This window comes from Dermacentor albipictus, chromosome 1 (genome assembly GCF_038994185.2).
Source record: "Dermacentor albipictus isolate Rhodes 1998 colony chromosome 1, USDA_Dalb.pri_finalv2, whole genome shotgun sequence".
Lineage (NCBI taxonomy): Eukaryota > Metazoa > Arthropoda > Arachnida > Ixodida > Ixodidae > Dermacentor > Dermacentor albipictus.
Genome location: NC_091821.1, coordinates 363,099,774 through 363,118,458, shown reverse-complemented (window position 1 = coordinate 363,118,458; position 18,685 = coordinate 363,099,774). Strand labels below are relative to the sequence as shown.

Genomic DNA, 18,685 nt, shown 5'->3' with positions numbered 1-18,685 from the left:
AGTGGTCTAAGCTGTATTCTGTTCCTTTAAGCCTCCCCCCCCCCCCCCCCCCCCTCTATTTGGCCGACTCCCTCAGCTTCACACAGTGAACATCAGCACTCTTGTTTAGGGTGCACTGCTGCCTGAACACAAAAAGTAATCTCATGTGGTTAGAACCAAAATGTTGAGAACAAGAAAACGTAGTCGACTGCAAATGAGCTAAGCTTCTGTAAGAGCAATAGCTGCTACCCATGAAGACAACTACCACATTAATTCACACAACATTATGTACTTTCAAGATATACGCAACATGAATACTTGCAATTATGAAAGTATAATATACTAAACAGCTTCATCTGCATCATATTCAGCCTTCCAAATGTCACTAACATTAACACAATGAAAAAGTAACACTATGTGGCACTAGGGTACACTTTTAGAAGCAGCATACACGGTATATTAGAAATAGTTACAACAAAACTTGTTAGGGGTACAGTAACAAGTATTGCAAGTCAGTACTACAGCAGCGTTAACTACAGTGCTGACAAATAGACAGAGCACAGAAGAATGAGCCTTTCTTTCCTTTTTTTTCTTTTATTTATATAGTTATTCGATTTCAGCAATTTTTTTATTTACAAGCATCGTTTTCTACTGCTCCTTTTTTTTTTATATCTCTTTCGGAGACACAATAGCCCACGACCACCAGCAAAGCAGGTAATAGAGGGCGTTGTTGTGCATACGGCCTTTGACACACCGGCTGACACATGGCCGTATCACTGCCCTTAAGCACAGCACTCCTTTATTCTCAATTCTACACCCTCGCCACTAACACACCTTCGGTCGTTGCCGCAGCCCCCCCCCCCCCTACCCCTTCTCCCCTTTAGAAGAACCCTACCTACCTATATGTATATATACTGTGCCAAGGAAAGCATATGTTGCCTTGAAAACGACAAGCCCACTTGTTGAAGCATTGGCTCCCAGTTTTACTTTGTTCTCGTTTTGGTCATCATCTTGAATTTCCATCGCCTGCCTTCCCCGTGTTTTCCCTGAGCACTACGACATGTATCGCACAGATATACACCACGTGTTTCAGTGACAACTGTTTTATACTGTATTTAAAAGATAGGGGGTTCAAGACAAAATGATAATTTTTGCAGACCAAGCTTCATAGCAGGAGCTGACATTAGAATTTGCACAATATTGCCAATATCATTACTAACCTCTTCTGCCCTGTTGTCACCATTTCGTGACATACTAAATCTGAGGTCATAAATCTAAATCAGATGCTTAAGTGAGAAAAACCAACATTTTGACGCCATGTGCGGTCATCGAGAAAAAATTTGTCATCATGTCGCCATCTCTGATTCAGAAAACAATGCTTTGCACTGGGTGCCTGCAACGAGAGTGAGCACTTAAAGAAGCCTGTACAGCTGCATCCATTCAGGTGCGTAATTCCAAGTAGTCACCTCTACAAAAGCGACTGCTTTAAAGACTGACATAAGATGTGAGATTGTTCACCTGCCAGGTCTGTTTGTTCCGGGCAAAAACTTGCCAAGAAAATGGCATTTTGTTTTTGTCCCAGGTGCGCATTTCAGTTATCTTTAAACAAGTCTACAAATATCACCTGGGGTAGCAAGTGATGTGCAAGTACCATAATTCTGGACGATCTTACCTCACATGCAAGTATTTCAATCTGTAACACGAATGCTTTTCTTGGGCGAAAAAGATTCCGGCCTATAAAAGGCTAATTAACGATATTTGCCTGATTATAATTTTGATTAATTACTTTAGAGGGCATGTTTAACTGCACAATTGAAATCAGCAAGTATTCAAAGCAGGACCGTTTCCTAACATAGCAATCCTCCTGGAGGAATATTAGCTAGAACATAAAAGCATTTTACAGCACATTTTGAGTTCCTATTTTTTGAGAAAGTGATGCAATGTAGACAGTTTATAAAGAATATATATATATATATATATATATATATATATATATATATATATATATATATATATATATATATATATATATATATATATATATATATATAGATTGTTAAATCATAAGAAGCCAGCAAACAATGACACATGGCATCTTATGACTTCACTAGTGAAAATCGGGCACCTCGGTTTCCTTTCTCATTTTATACAGCCCCCCCCCCCTTACTTAACCAAACTTTAAAAATATACAAATGCCACATAGCTGGACAGAACCAAGGTAATGTTGTTTGCTGTCACTTGGAGATACTCAGATTATATTTTGCATTATACCTAATTACATAATTAGTCTTAATTAATTAATCAACTTTCAAATACTACATTTAGATCAAAAGTTCAATGAGAAAATTGTAGAGCAACATGAGAAACTCCCGATACATCTTTCTGTTGCTCAATAAATGCTACATAATAGTGTTTTTCCGAGCATGAAAGAAGCCTGCAAAACACGAAGAATTACCAAGCAACTGGCCGCTCGAGGGCTTTGCATGTATTTGTGGACGACACTGCAGAGACAAGAGGATTTCCTTTCTTGATCAGTCATCTGGGAGCACTAAAATAATGGTGCCATCCCTTGCTTGTTTTTGTATTTCATGGGCTTTCTTTAAAGTCAAGTACAAGAAGCTCTATCAACAGTACATAGTTGCAAACACTTTAGTCAGCCATCTTTAAATGTGATCTACAACTTTCAGACTGACACTTTCTTGGTGAAGCCAATATTTAAAAAGTTAAGTAATGGGTTATACTAATTAATAAATACTGCAGACTATGCTGTGTGATTCTCAACACCACTGAGCTGGTTTCAGCACCCTAGCACACTCCGTCATATTTAAGACGTTTGTTACTTTTAGCTGGAACGCCCTGTACACAAGTAAATGCACCACCAGATCCAGTTGTTTTATCGAACTCTGAAAGAACAAACACATGAAAACATTAACCATATTTACTCGCACAATGAACTCACTTAAAAAAAAAATGAGGCAAATTTGGGGGTATGCAGAGCAAATTTTACGAGAACATTTTTCGAAAAAGCAAAAATTTAGAAGACTAATGACAAGCAAATGTATTCGATAACTTAACTTGGCAGTAAATAAACATTACCGCCATTTGAATTGAAAATATAGTGACAGCGCTCCAGTCTTTGGCTCCCGCAAAGCACGATGCATCCAATTTGTCGCGAGCAACTTGTCGCGTTGCTTCCGCCAGTAGTGCATACAGACTTTGTAAACACTGAAATATGACAATTCCCATTGGAAGAGCAAAGAACGATCTTAATTTGGAAGAGAAAAGTTAGGAGTGCATGTACTTTAGAAGTACGTTTATTGTGCAAGTAAACAGAACATTTTCTTTTGATCTTTTGGCTGGGGTCTGGCCTTTCTCACAGACGACCAAGGCAGGAACCCGGCCAAAACGTCGGAAGAAAACATTTTCATGTGTTCATCCATCCCTTTTGAGTGCACTCGAGAACACACACAGATATAAAAGAAAGACAAAGAGATAGAGGTGTTGCAAGTAACAAATAAAGTAGAACCTCGTTCATACATTCTGAAACAAAGAGCAAGAGAAGAAAGCCTACGATCCGAATTCACTGAAAAGTTTGAGAGACTTAAGTGCAGTTGACAGTTACGTAATGCAAAGTGTTACACAAATCATTGCAGCATGAGATGTCAACACCCGCGAAGCTAGTGGGGCTTGAGCGTTGTCGTCCTTGCGGCTTCAGCAGGCTTATGTTTGCACTCCTCAAGTTTTGCCTTGCTCAGCAGCTTCTTCGGGCAGGGCATTTTGGCAGGAAGTATTCACGTGCCCATTTAGTGCAAGTCATTGCTGCACGAAATGACCATGCATATCAAGCTGATGAGACCCAAGCGACCCGAGATGCACATTGTTGTTTTCGTATTGCGCAGCATTTTAAGACTGCAACAAGAAACCAGGACGAAATCAAGCTGGTGTGTGACGCGAGAATACGACGCCTACGATGCTGGCAAAACACAGTGCGCACTTCACGCTACCAGTAGTAGGGAGCAGTGGCACATTTGGGATACCACCTATCAAAAGCTTGCAGTACACTTTCCACGGAACTTCACCCCACGATAGGTGAAGGGCCGGCAAAGGTAGCTGTGAATGCGGCGAAGGAGATTTGCTGCTGCCGAAATAGGAAACTGAGTGCACACCGGTATTTTCACGCGAGACAGATGGCCGAGTGTTGCAGGGAAGCTGCAGCGGAGGGTGGCTACCGTATTCGATTGTGCACGCCTTGTGTCTTTTCTAGTTTACCTGGGATTTAGCAGCTGGAAAACACATGATCCCAGTTTGGCAATGCACTGAATGTTGGTGCTGCAAGATCGTGTTTTCCAGAAAGGCATGAACTGGCAAAAAAGGAAACTTAACTGCATTGGGTCATTTTTCATGTTCTCAATTGTGAACATAGAGTTGGGAAATCGTACGTAACGGGATCGTATCAACGAGATTCTACTGTACAAGAGTCGGCACTTGCCCAGTGCAGTTTTTCTTCTGTGCTCCATCTGTTAGATACACACAGCACTTAAATATGTGATGTTGTTAGAAGTGGCATCTACTTCAAACATAAGGCACTGAAGATCTCACAATTCTCACGAGACAAGAAGCGGAGAGTGACCTTCCTCAGCAGCCGTTAGCGGAGGGAGCACTTCTGCAGCCACAAAGCAGACGACGCCTTGCAGCATCATGGCATTACAGGCACGCGGATGGCACAGGAGGGAGAAGGGGAGGTCAGTACCGAGAGGAGAAAGAGCCCCTTCAACACAAAGAGCCCAGTGTTATTGGCGACCCACCTGGGGCACTGCCCCTTGTGTTATTGGTGGAGAGTGGGGACTTGTGACATGAAATGCTTTCGTCCCGCCAAGTCCCCTGCCAGAACAACATGTGCAAGCGTGCAGGTGTACACCCATGCATAGCAGGCAAGGCCCAAGGAGCGGAATCCAGTTAAAAACAGGCAGCAGAAGTGTCAGCCGCAGAAAGTTCAGAAACCTACGTCTCAAACAACATGTTCCTACCTATGTACAACTTAAAAGGGCACTGAAGGTAAAACACTTTGTTTGGCTAAATTCATGCATTGCTCTTTGAAAATTCTCTCAGCATTTATGCGTTAAATGGAAGCCAAACTTTCTTTCAACGTATTGCATATGGTTGTGGTATTATTTATATTTCAATATTTTTCAGATAAAATCCACAGTACCGAAGTTGCCATCTAGTGGTGTCAAAAAGTGTATGATCCTTTTGTGAATTTCTGAGTAAAGAGCATACAAACGTTGCTGGGATGTATTTGGCTTGACTTCCAAACTAGTACAACATAATTACTTCTTTATTATATCAACCAAACCAGGGCCAGACATGGTCAGAGATATAAAGTGGTTTGGGAGTACCAATGTTGCATGAACAATTATTGTCCCAACACACCACCTCGGTGCTTCTCTGTTACTGAGACTGGTACTGAGGCGTTACATCACTTTCAGACATACTAAACTTTAGCCCTATGTAAAAGCAACTCGTTTGTTACATCATAAGTGCAATAGCCTTTAATAGCCATTTTTGTTGTGATGCGCTTCGTTTTTCACAAGCAAGCACTTGGCATGCATGTTACAGATAGTCAGGCATAGTGCTGAGAGTGTCTTCCCCATCACCACCCATCTTGAAACCAAAACTTTTTTGTAAAAATTGTAAGCAAAGTCTGCAAATTTCCTTCATCACTTCCTTTCAAACTGACATCTTCTATTACACATGGGCAATGGTCATGCTATGATGCGACTTCTGCACTTTGGAAGTGGTCGCTGCCACAAGTACATACAGCCCTCTGTGTTGTACATCCTCAGGCATGCCATCTTGCTCTGGTCATTTCTGCTCACCATGCTCACTTGAAGCTGGCCAACATCAAGTGCAAGCTTCCAGACAAAAGAAAGTGTTCCGGAATGTGGCAAGGTATTGCCGCAAGAAAAGGAAAGGAATTAAGGTTCTGGCTAAGCTGTTAAGTCTATGCACACTATACAATGACGCTCAGACAAGGTGATTAACTTGAACTTTGTGATGCTCATGACTGCGTTTAATTGTGGCTTAGTTCAGGTGTTTGTAACCACATACAGTGACCATGTTCTGTTGCAACTATTCAAGGTTTCATTAGGGCAATCTAAAGATTGCCATATATATATATATATATATATATATATATATATATATATATATATATATATATATATATATATATATATATATGTTATTACCAAGGAATTAGCCAAATTCTAGCAGACTTAAGCACCATGGCATGTTACAACAAAGCCATAAAGAATCCAATGCTGTAACAAAGCTGTAGGTTAAGTAGGCAGATAGCAGCTCTGTATGGCTGTGTTACCCCTGTGTTGTCAAGATTCAAACTACAGCCTCAACACAATGGCAGTGCATTATAACCCATCAGTAAACAGCATGCAGGCAGACAACACTAATGGATGGTGTTCTAAGAGCAGCATAAACTCAAGCATGCAGGGCCAAATTACTCATTGCAGTTAAGGAAAAGCAGAACAATATTCAAATGTCATAACTTAGCAGATACGATAATGACCAGGAAAGAAGATAATTTAACACAAGGCAGTCTTTGTACAGTACACCGACGTTAGTATTACGTTTTTCGGCGCTTCTGTGAACAGACCTTTCTCCTAGTTGCCAAGCCAGCTTGCCCACAGAGCAGCTTGCCAACCTAGTGGCACCAGCTGTTCACAGCCACTGTTCAAATCAATGGGTGTGCGTACAGTGAGTGCGACTTCCACAGCAAAATGAAAAATGACAATGTGGCACTCACCCACAACAACATGTGCAACTGTGAAATGCCGGCATGCACACATGGTACTTCGTCATCATTTCAGTGATGCTGCACAATTAGTTTGGCAAAAGTGCAATGTCAAGAAGCAGGCTTGACAATTGTAAAAAGGGTTGAGCATGTTAACACTAAAAGTATATAAGCAGGTCATTTTTGCTTTCCAAGCTGGCTCATGCAGACATGTCCTTTAGTTAACTACACTTACTGCATAAACTATGGTGCAGGGTTAGCCTATGCTCTAGCCATTATTCCTTCCTTATTTATTATTATTTTTTAAAAGTGACTACACCCAAACCTCTTTAAAACAGTGTCGCATCTCATTACACTATACATATTCCTGATACTCCTTGTGAATTAATTAATTATTCTGGGGTTTTACGTGCCAAAACCCCAATTTGATTATAAGGCATGCTGTAGTGGGGCACTCCAGAAATTTGGACCACCTGAGGTTCTTTAACGTGCACCTAAATCTAAGCACACCGGTGTTTTTGCATTTCGCCCCCATCGATATCCGGCCACCATGGCACAGATTCGATCCCGCGGCCTTGTGCTTAGCAGCCCAACACCATACCCACTAAGCAACCATGGCAGGTGATACTTGTCATGAGCACATACATAAGACCTCATTAATTTGACCCACATTAATTTGGAAAATCGGACAGTTCGAACTTGTTCTCTGGCCCTGGCAGGCGTATGCATTATTTCATGGCATCAAACTTGTTACTTCAGAGATATTTGGCCATACATCGATTAATTCTGACAACTATCGGAGCGCTGTAAGCGCAGAGCACCGCAAATGTGCGACATAAAACAACAGTAGCAGCAGTGTCCAACCGAAACAAACAGGCAGAGTCCACATCGCCGTAGTCATCAGTGGAAACTGTACATGAGCAATAATAAGTTTGAAGCGCGCCTGTTTGCAGCTTTATAGCTACAGCCTTTATTTTTGTATTTACCATCATGCATGACAGTGCACTGGCCAAGTGCCTTTAGAACTGCACAGTCACCATCTATGATTGCATCAACAGCAACCACAGTTTTGTGTGTAGCCGTTGCAGCAAACAGTAGTTTCCCTTTGACTCACTGCACGTTGGCCGTGCGCCTTCAGAACAGCGTAGTCGCCATACGTGGTTGCATCAATAGCGACTACAGTTCTGTTCACAGTGGATATGGCAAAGAGTAGTTTCGTTTCGACTCTGCACGTTGGTCGAATGCCTTCAAAACTGCGTGGTGGGCACCCAGATTGCGTTGAGAGCTCCACTCCCATAGTTTCGACCGCAGCTATTGTGGAGAGCGGTAATCTTGTTTTGATTCAGTGCAATGTACGAGCAACGGCACAAATATAGCATAAACTGTCGAAGATGAAGAGAGAGTCTACCGTGGCCCGTATGCTAGCATCAAACCTGCCGGCTACATGATGAACAGACGATCTGTTGTCGACCAGCTCACTGGCGAAAAAATAATCAGGATATGCACGCAGTAGTGAAAGCATGTCTCAGATGAAGACCTGGATACTGCGCTGTGACCGCACTGCGTAGGAAGCCTTTGCCACTGCAAGCACTAATCAGTCACAAGATGACGAGATTTGCAGCTTCCACATTTTTGTGCCAAATACAGCAGCTGACAAATTTTTCTGACACCAAAAATTTGGAACTGATGGATATTCCGGATTTCATAAATGCCCTGTCAGGGTTCCCATAGAGCTAATGCATTTTTATTACTGATTTTTCGGACGAATTTAGGCCCCAAAGTTCTATTTTCTGGACTAAATCGCTCATTCCAAGGCATGCTACCTGATCTTAACGGGTGCCATGTTGGATTTTCCACTGGCCTGGCTTCCGCTGGTCTGCTCTATAGCCTCCAAGATTGGGAGGCGCAAGCTATCAATAGACAATGCGCTCCATCTTTCAGTCTCGGGGGCCATGCCGCTCTTCATTAGCTGACAAAACACTCCAGGGGACAGCACTTTTCTTTTTCGTTCTTTTTTTCGGTCAGCACTATCATCATAATCACTTAATGCGAGATCAGTTGCTTTTTTTTTCTTTACTTTTCCTTTTTTTTTTTACTTTCGGTTGCTATTGCCATGTCTCGGAGACGTCGCATTTTTGTGCGTGTTTGAGCAGCTTTGCACTTGTGTGATCGGTGCCACCTCTTGTGCCTTCGCAAGAGCCATGTGGTGCAAAGTAACGTGGCTCATTTCTTCGACCTACATGGCGATATCTACCAACATATATCACCAAAGCGGTGACACTCTTGTCGACTGTATATGGAGACGAAGTCACGCTTGCGCAAATTCAAGCAAACCTGATCACCTCCAAATGTAGTATGAAGCAGGACATTATTAGAGATTTCTTTTAAGCCACTCTAAGCCTAATCAACTTATTGGGGGGGTGAGAGAAAAAGTTTTTTATACTGTTCGATTTTCCAGACTATATTTTGGTTCCCACGAGGTCTACAAAATCGGTCGTTGACTGTAGAAACAAGACTTGCTGATTCATTCAGTAAGTAAAAGCGTGTTGATGTAGTAAGCATCTGTTTATTGTTCGCTTGATACCCTCAATAATTTGACATTCAATTGATCTGGACATTTTTTTCGGTCCTGTGAAATCCTAACAAGGTTTTACTCTATCTGTTACATGCAAATATTGCCAGAAAAAGTCTTAAGATTCACATTATATGTGACAATTTGTCACATCCATGTTCATTATATCGAGGTTTGACTGTATAGTCACTGTTTTATGGGGCAAAGAGAGTGCTGGCTAAGTCCCGGCAGTATCTATGGTGATATATATTTGTTTCATTCACAAGGCAGCAAGGCCACAATAATCATGCAAGAAATGTACAGTAATGTGGCTTGGCAATTCAGCACACCATACAAGTTTGCAAAAGCAAGGGTACTACAGCGTGCGTAAGCAGCAAAAGGAGTAGCAGAGAACAGCAAGTGAGCATCAAGCAGGTGCCTATATGACAGAGGACCCATTGGGAACACGGGTCCAACACAAAACATTTTGATCCAACAGTAGACAAAGCATGTAGACCTTTTTCAGTGAGCACTAAATTCAAAAGCCTCTACATTCCTCTGCATGTAATACGGTATGCGCCAATGCGCAGCGACTATCTGCGCCAAGCCAACCAGTCAGTCTTTGAAGCACTTACAGCAACATGAGGAGAAATCACCCACCCCCCACTAACAACTGTCTCTCAAGTGAGGATAAAACTCGGAGTACACTGATTCGTAACAACAGTGATGCCCTGTACAACTAAAGGCAAAATTTACAAGCATAGCTGCTTTGAGAATCCAGCAGTGATACTAAACCGATGGGGCACACAGACCACATACAAGAAAGCCAAGTAAACTATAGTATGGCATCAAAATTTTCAGTTACCCTAATGCACTGGCGCAATGGAATACGTGACATAGCCTTGAAAAAGTCCAAATAGTCGAGCATGTCCAAAAAGCGGTTCTCAGACAGATGTGGCAGTGTCCACACGGCAGTACGTCAATAACAAAAACAATCTAAGGAGAGGTCAAGAGATACAGATCTGCCTTCTGTATCATATCCTTTTCTTGTAACTCTCACAAGCAGACTCATGATAATATTTAGAGACCGGAACTTCAGGCAACATGCCTATTTTTTTCCTGATGTCCCTATCGTGCCTATATAAGTACACACTACGGGCCTAGAAATATTTAGTGGCCCTTTTATAGAGCCTATAAATGCCTATTTCAATTTTGATGCCTACACGTATTACATCTTCAGAGGCTAAAAATACCTTTTTCTATGGTTTGACCTAGCCTCAGTTTGTTCATAATGTTATCACCAGCTTAGAAACCTGGCTGAAGGCAGCTGATTAATACCCCAAAAACTTTGTTGGTGTAAAGGCTTTGGAAGCGACGAGACTGTCGCTGTGAGAAGGGCTCGAATTGCACTACACAATGATACACTTGAAGGTGACTTAGCGTACTTGTGCACTAAGACTTCATGTTTTTATCTGACATCATTGAGAAACTTGAATGCTTCGGTGCAACTCTGGCATGGAATGTGGGGCTCATTTTGGAAGTTCAGGTAAGGTTCGCTGCAATCACCAATGAACATGTTGCTGATCATTAGTTCAAAAATTCAATCTGTCTCAGACAAAAATCTCAGGTTTTCAGTACTGAAAATAACTGTCAAAGGTTCTGACCGGCGAATATCTTAGAATCATAGTGGGCATTGGATTATAGAAAGTTTCAAAGTACAAATATCTCCCTTAGCTTTAGTGTATGTTAAGCATTCTTTTAGTACTGCATACAAACCAATTCTGAGTAAAGAAAGGCGCAACACAAAACCTGAAAATCTTGAGATAGTGTGTTTGTCCCTGCCTTCACAACTTTGTCATGGTGTCTAGTCACACAAAATTTCAGATAAATCTTGCAGCATACGCAACATGCCTCACTCCGTTTTATCAAGAAAATAAAGCGAATTTCACAAAACAGGAGTTTAGTGGGCTGTGTTCCTTAAAAAATTATAGTTTATTCTCAGATGCACGGTGGAAGTTTTTATTAATTGAGCCTGTACATGACTAAATGACAGTGTCTGGGGCCTATACAGTAAAAGCTAGTTTATTTGAATTCCGTGGGGATGCTACAAAAATTCGAATTATATACAAAATTTGAACTAACGAAAGTAAAAAAAAAATGCTCGATTAAGGCGCATATATAGTCCGATACGGCGTGAGCACGTGCGCACACATGCTATGTCATGTTGGCGTAAACAACAACACCTATACTTCGAAGCACTGGCGCAGCTAACATAACCGGACGCGCGCAACGTTGTCTGACACGTAAGCTCTTGCTCCATGGCTCTTGCTCCATTCGCACATTCGTCGCGCCAACTGGCGCAGAGGAAAAGAAAATGACGCAGTTTTACCCGAAACGCGAAGCATCGATTACGATAGCAAATTAGTAGATAGCTATACGAAGTAATGATAGTAGCTTTATCAGCCGTATCAACTTGTAAACATTCGCTTACTAATTAAATTAACAAGTACAGTGTCCTGCGCGCACAGGTAAACATGAACACATCTCGCTCAATGACTGCGGAAACTCGCTGAAAAAAGCTCAGTGGCGGTGCGGATCAGTGACAGTGCGGATTTTAGTGTGAATTAGCGGGACGTGTTACATATTGCTTTCAATACACTGCTGGATGGACCGCAGCGGCTACTTCGAATGTTCAGAAATTTCAAATTCACGAGTTGTGAATTAACGAGCTTTTACTGTATATGCCTTAATGATAGCTTTAATGCCCATTGTAGGCACCTAAAACAGTAGTCTTTAGTGCCTAAACATCCAGTCTCTAATAATAACAGTAGATGTAGCATAAAACCTGCAAGTCAAGACTGTAGCAACAACAGATGAAGTAGCGACAACAGATGCACACTATAGGCTCTGTGATAAACATAAAGCCTGAAATCAGTGGCCTGTAGTCTGTAATAATCTACACAGACAAAGTTTAATAGACTGAACAGACAAGAGATGACAAACTGCTTGGCTGTGGCAGAGTTGATAGAAGAGGACTGGACATCAACACGTCCATAGCTGTCTTCTTCAGGCATTTCAAGAAAATAAGTGGTATCAAAGTACTCTAAATAATTAAATGCCAGCTTTCTTTTTACCCAATTTACTTAATAGAAAGCACTTAGAGCAACAGAAACACAATTAAAATAAGCACTTCTCACTTGAAGACAATCATAACGAATCCCCATGGTTATGTGCTCCTTTCAATGCGCACATCTGAATTTCGTGCACATAAAAACCAAGCCTGAAAAAGGTCTACAGCTCCTGAGGTGTCAAGTGCTGTGTTCCTCAGAGGGGGCTCCTCCTTCCTCCCTACCTCAACGGTGATCCGGGGTGGGTGGGGTCGGTGGTGTCGGCGGTGCAGGGGGGAGTGTGCACGTACTTGCCCGGAGGGTGCCCCCACCGTGGCAGCCTGCTGCCCGCTGGGACCATGCAGGCGACCTCCTGAGCCCAGCACCATGCTTGTCGAATTATGGTGCGCCCGGCGCCGCGATGACGGTGACGGCGCAGGGCCTGGGCTCGCATGTCGGCCCCCCGATGGGCTCGTGCAGCCACGTGGAGAGCCCGGGGAACCTGCATTGCCTACCCACACATTAGCACAGGGGGCCCTTGTCAGCAAAACCAAAAGACCTCTACTGTGACATGCACTTTTTGGGTTCTATGAGCGGCCAAACAGGTTGACCTCACCACAAGTTTTTCATTCACAATCACTGCCATAAGAGCTACAGGTCTCTCACAGACCTGTAACTGTAACTGGAGGCACCTGCCTTGCTGAGTGATATACATCTATACAGTGAAACCTCACTACCGCGAACACCACATTAATGAACTTTCCGATTAACCCTTTGACGGTCGATGACATAAATATACAGCGCCGTCTGTACGTTTCAGAAGTGCACCAATTTCCTAACTTTTTCTTTTCTGTCATGTGCTGCCACTATGTGGGGATACAGGGAATTTTTTTCGCGCGTCTATCTCTCTCGGTTTTCGTTGCATGGTTTGTTTCTATGGAAAATAGCAACAGCACGTGCCGAAAGCCGACAGGGACGTTTTCATGGATAGCTCATAAGGCGACAACTTATGTGCTTTCACTATAATGATCTTTCAGAATAATGAACAATTTACCGCGGTCCAATGAAATTTGTTATATCAACATTTCACTGTGTGTGTGTGTGTGCGTGTGCGTGTGTGAACAATTTACCGCGGTCCAATGAAATTTGTTATATCGACATTTCACTGTGTGTGTGTGCGCGTTTATCAACATCCTGCTTTATTAGCACAGGGGTTTTCGAACTTTCTGGCCTAGAGGAACCCCACAAGCTTTCTCGGAGTCTCACAGAACCCCTCCCCTATCCCTCTTTCTACCAATGTGCTTATACACAGACATGAATCAACCGAATGGCTACACACAGTGTATTATGTAGAAATGAGAACAATAAAGTGCACAAATTACGTATGGCATAACACGAGCTAGTGTTATGTCATACTTGCAGATGGAAACTGCATTGAGTGAACTTGTGGAATTGAGGTTTGTGCATGTGAAAGGAATTGTACATGCCCTCATCTTGCTGGCTATCATGTGCCATGATGACGTTTAAATAAAGTTTCACCAGAAATTAGAGCAAGAGAGGGTGGACCCATGAGCATTGAGGTGGATCCAGATTGAACGAGACCAAAGTAGCAGTGCTGCCACATGTGTGTACGTGGTCTTCGACATTTACAGCTCTCCATGTTGTCTTTAATCTCAAAGGCGTTCACTGCTGATGAGTAAGTGATGATAGTAAGTGAGGTTGCATGAGTCGAAATGCTTGTCATGCATTTTTAGTCCACATAAAGTACGAATCGCCACAGTGCAGTAACAAAGCAGCCTACATGGAAACTGCATCGTGCAAACACCGACGCACTTGAGCCATAAATTGTTCATGAACACAGCCCACGTGTTCAATACATTATTCTGTTTAAGTGGCCAATATGATTATCCATCAACAAGAGTCAAGCAGGCAGACACTAATAAATTTGGATGAGGTACTCGGCTTGCAGGACTTCCGAGTTGATTATTGCTCAATGTTACAAATTACCTTCGTAAGCACGAATGAAAAGCACTCGGCCCAGATGCTATGGGCCTGAAAATCACTCAACGAAGAGTTTTGTGTGCCGCTGCTGTGTGGGTCTCTCACACAGACTACAGAAGCGGGGATGTGGCATGCATTGGCTTTGTTAAATTCAAGCTTCAATGGAACATTTCTTCTCTAAATTAAGAAACTGTGGGAATTCCCTGAATGAAGAAAAACGGGATGAGGTTGGAATCATTCTGACCGCTCTGTCATAGCCTAAAATACCGTTTGCAGAATCCAATTTGAGGACCCCTGCTTAAGCAAGCACAGTCTAACCCAATTATAGCAATATTCAAGTGCCAAGAAAATCCCAATGTCATAACCGATAACTGTTATGACCGGGTCACACAAAGAAAAGCCAAGGGGACAAACACTCAGACATCTTAATTGGATAGAAAGAAGAGTCAAACTAACTTATAGCATTACTGGTGTTAACAATAATCGGATGTAGCAATGAGAAGATTCTGCACCATCAACCTTTATGTGTGTTCTAGGATAAAATAAGCTTTAATTAACTGCTTGCTATAATGTTCTCATGCCACATTATTGTCCATAACAATTAAATCTGGCTAGTGGGTGTCTGCACTGAAAAGAAAAGGAAGGCAAAATCCAGAAAAAGAAAAAGGAATGCGAGCCGCTTCGCCACACTTGCCTTTGTGCCACACACCCTGCACAACACTCCTTCATCGCATCACATTGCCGGCCTCGCGCACCCCTCTCCCATTTCCCTTCCACCCTCTCGGCGACATTGCCAAGGCACGTGTGGCAAAGCAGCTCGCGTTTTATTGCAGCGACAATTTTATTGACAAACAAGGTTAATTTTCGGTTGGTGTCGGCATGATGTTATGTATAAAGTCCAAGTGCCATAAGATCATGGCTGCACACCATATGCTGTAGGTGCGAGTGAAAACATGCGAAAGTGACCAGAGAAAGATGGTGGCTTGATCTCACGCGCATGGGGTAAGAAGGCAGGGAGGAAGCGCCCCATCTACTATCATGAATAAGGCAGAAAGGGGGCTTCACATTCCGGCCGCAGCAGCACATGGCGCAGTTCAGCACAGCCGCACAGGCTATCTGCAGAGGGTACAAAGGCTAGGCAGGACGAGAGCTGATGGCTTCGTGTGCTGTGTTCTTTTCACTTAGATCGCGTTGGTGCGACACGCAACACGAAGGGCAATTCACTTGCTGCTGCTGCCACTGTTCCTCACGCCGCCATTCCTACAGCAAGTATCCGTGGTCACTCAGTGAGTTGTGTTCTTGTTTGTCTGTGCATGCGTGAACCTTGCTTGTTAATTTAGTTAGTAAGTGAATGTCTACAAGTTTATACGGCCAATAAAACTACTATCCTTACTTTATATAACTGTCTAACAATTTGCGATCGCAATGGATGCTTTTTGTTTCAGGCGAAATTGGGACTTTTTTTTTTCCAGAGACAATGCAATGAAGGTGTGCATATGAGGTGCGCAGCACAAAGGCAGCTGTGACAAAGCAACCCACGTCCCCTCTCCTTCCCCCACCCCCCAACATTTAGCATTCTTTTTTTTTTCTTTCGGTACAGACAACCAGTAGCCGGATTTAATTGTTGTAACAGACAATGTGGCATGGAAGCATTGTAGTAAGAGGTTTATTTTAACATAGAACATATACAAAAGTTGACACTGTATCGGCTGCTAACTGTTACATCTTGATATATTGTAAAGACTGGCACAGTAAAACCTTGTTAAACCATACTTGCTTAAACAGTAGCTTCATTTTAAAAGTATTATTGTCAAATCCCCGACTCATCAGCTATTGAACATAATGCGTTTTGTGTCCACATAAACTGTACCAGTTTATTGAGTACGTATCAGTTAAAACATAGCGTTTCCACTTTTCGTCGCAAATTGACGGCGGTACGTCAGCCCGGCGAAACAATGAGCCTCAGAGATCGGAATGGCCTCCGAGTGCAAATGCAGAGGGCGCTTGGAAGGGTGAAGCCACATCAGCATGAACATCATTTAAGCGCCGTGCCAGAGTTGGAGAGCGTTGTGGCCTGTGTTGTGGCATCGTACAAGCTAGGACAAAAACCAGGTGCTCAGCACAGAAGAAAAATTGGACATCGTTCGTGCCATCAAGCGTGGCACAAAGAAGTCGGTACTGGCTCGCGAGAGGGATCTACTGTTGACTAAATGTGTGGCAATTGGAATGTGAAGGAGAAGTTGCTCGGCAGTGATGCTGTGACTGCAAAAATATGTCGGCTACGAGGTTCGACTTTTCGAGGTTCGACTTTTCGCCATCATTGCCTCTGTCATTGCCAAAGTGTTACGTAACGACAGTGATGAGGATGACACGGAAAGTGGAAGTACAGGCAATTCAGGCTCCACAGTGGGCCTCTTCGATTTTCAGAATTCTGGCAGCCTGCTGGAAGCCAGACGACAGCCAACTAGTTCTGGTCCTGATAGGAAGTCACATGGGCAGGAATCGTAAGACAACCTAAAGCTGCCCAAAGTTTGCAAGATCAAATGCCGGGGCGCTTAGAGCTCCTGGCCGCAGGATAAATGCAAACATGCCACCAGCATGGCAGCGCCCGGTGAGGCCGGCGCATTCGGCATAGTCGGCCCACTTATGCATTGCCAGCTTGAAAACATATAGTTGCATTCAGGGATACAATCATTTTCACGGGATTTCGGGCGACTCGGCACAGGACACGCACTGGGGCAACCTCACTTTGCACAGCGCAACGCACGGCCTACGACGCGTCTGATGCCAACACGAAAAATCGCATGTAAGTGATTGTAACCCAGATAACGATGGCTCAAGGATGCCTGCTAGCAGCCATCATGTCACCCACAGGCGACGTTGATGAGTCGGCATTGTGTCATCACTTGACAAGACATGAAAAAGCAAGATATCAGGTATGTCTTATACACATAAAATTTTGTGCTGACTTACTTGGGCTTCGATTTCGGAAACTTTGTTTCGGCTGATGGTGCTTCCTTTATTACCCTAAGGAGCTGGGGATGTGGCTGGTGCATGAATAGGCATGCCGTCTGTGACCAGCGAACAGTGTCACACGAAAAACAATATTGGTAGCTATCATGAGAGCCATAAGCTAATGTATGTGTGCCTATTGTACTCAACCAGTGCATTCTCAACTTGCTTCAAACACACATTGGTTTCGAGCTGCCACCCAAGCATATGACAGAGAGAATGGAGTGGACATGGGCTACTGCAACGCCTTCACTAACTGCAGAAAAAGGTGATATCGCCACATACATATGCAAGATATGTGAAAAGGAACACCACCAGAGAAGGATGAACCAAAATGAACCACAATGTGTGTGAATGAGCATCTACAACTTGCGTGGAACACTATGCAGATAACATGCACACATCATAGCATGGCACTTTGTTCACTGCTGGGAAGAAGCCTTCATGGGACACACACACACAAGGAAGCTTCAAATGGTTCACCGCCGCTCGTATCGCACCGCCTCACAATGCAGAACAGTGCATTAGAACCTAAGAAGATAACGCTAGAAGTAAGGAAATCCAAAGATAACCGTAGCCAGTCGGCTGAGCAAGGTAGAGAGACAATTACACAAAGGGACACAGAACACATCACAGGCGCTGCTAATAACTTTATTTGAAAGACAGCGACAAGAGTATATATACTGTTCCCAACACACAGGCACACCTACCACTACCAAGGGCAATTATCAGGGCTGACAAGCCAGAGAACTTCCAGAGAGCAGCCAGACCAAAATCATCCTGGCTGGTTCTGGCAGCCCACAGGTAGCCAGAACCATCAAGCCCGAGTAAAACGAACACCCGGCGGAAGTGTGTGGCGTGGTGGGCAGAACAACCTGAGAAAAATGAAGGCAGTCTGGCTGGCTCTAGCAGCCTGCGAGTAGCCAGAAGTGGAAAATCGAAGAAGCCCAGTGGCAGAAGCTGCATGTTACATCGGCCCCATGCGGGTGTTTGCCCCACCTGACGGAAAAGCTGGCTTGAAGCTTAAGTGAGTTTGAGGCCGCTGTCGTGACTGCTAGCCTGCCATGGCATAAAGACATTTGTAACGCGAAGTGAATAAATACTGCATGTTTTCTGCCCTTTCATTGCATTCACTCCTAGTTCTGTTTTTGACAGCTAAGTGGGCGACCTCACGCTATTTCGGTTAAGCAGTACAGTTAAACCTCGATATAACAAAGTCAGTAAAAT

General features: G+C 43.3%; 1 protein-coding gene across 9 annotated transcripts in view; it reads right to left on the bottom strand.

The window, feature by feature from the left end:
* LOC135911319 (CREB-regulated transcription coactivator 1-like) overlaps positions 1-18,685 on the bottom strand; it is a 149,118-nt gene that overhangs the window by 54,493 nt on the left and 75,940 nt on the right. For 7 of the 9 annotated variants that reach the window (XM_065443545.1, XM_065443543.1, XM_065443544.1 and 4 more), the window contains one exon: positions 12,691-12,956. In XM_065443545.1, the coding sequence (XP_065299617.1) occupies positions 12,691-12,956 (266 nt within the window). The remainder of the gene's footprint in view (positions 1-12,690; positions 12,957-18,685) is intronic. The other 2 variants (XM_065443541.1, XM_065443539.1) reach the window with 2 other exon arrangements.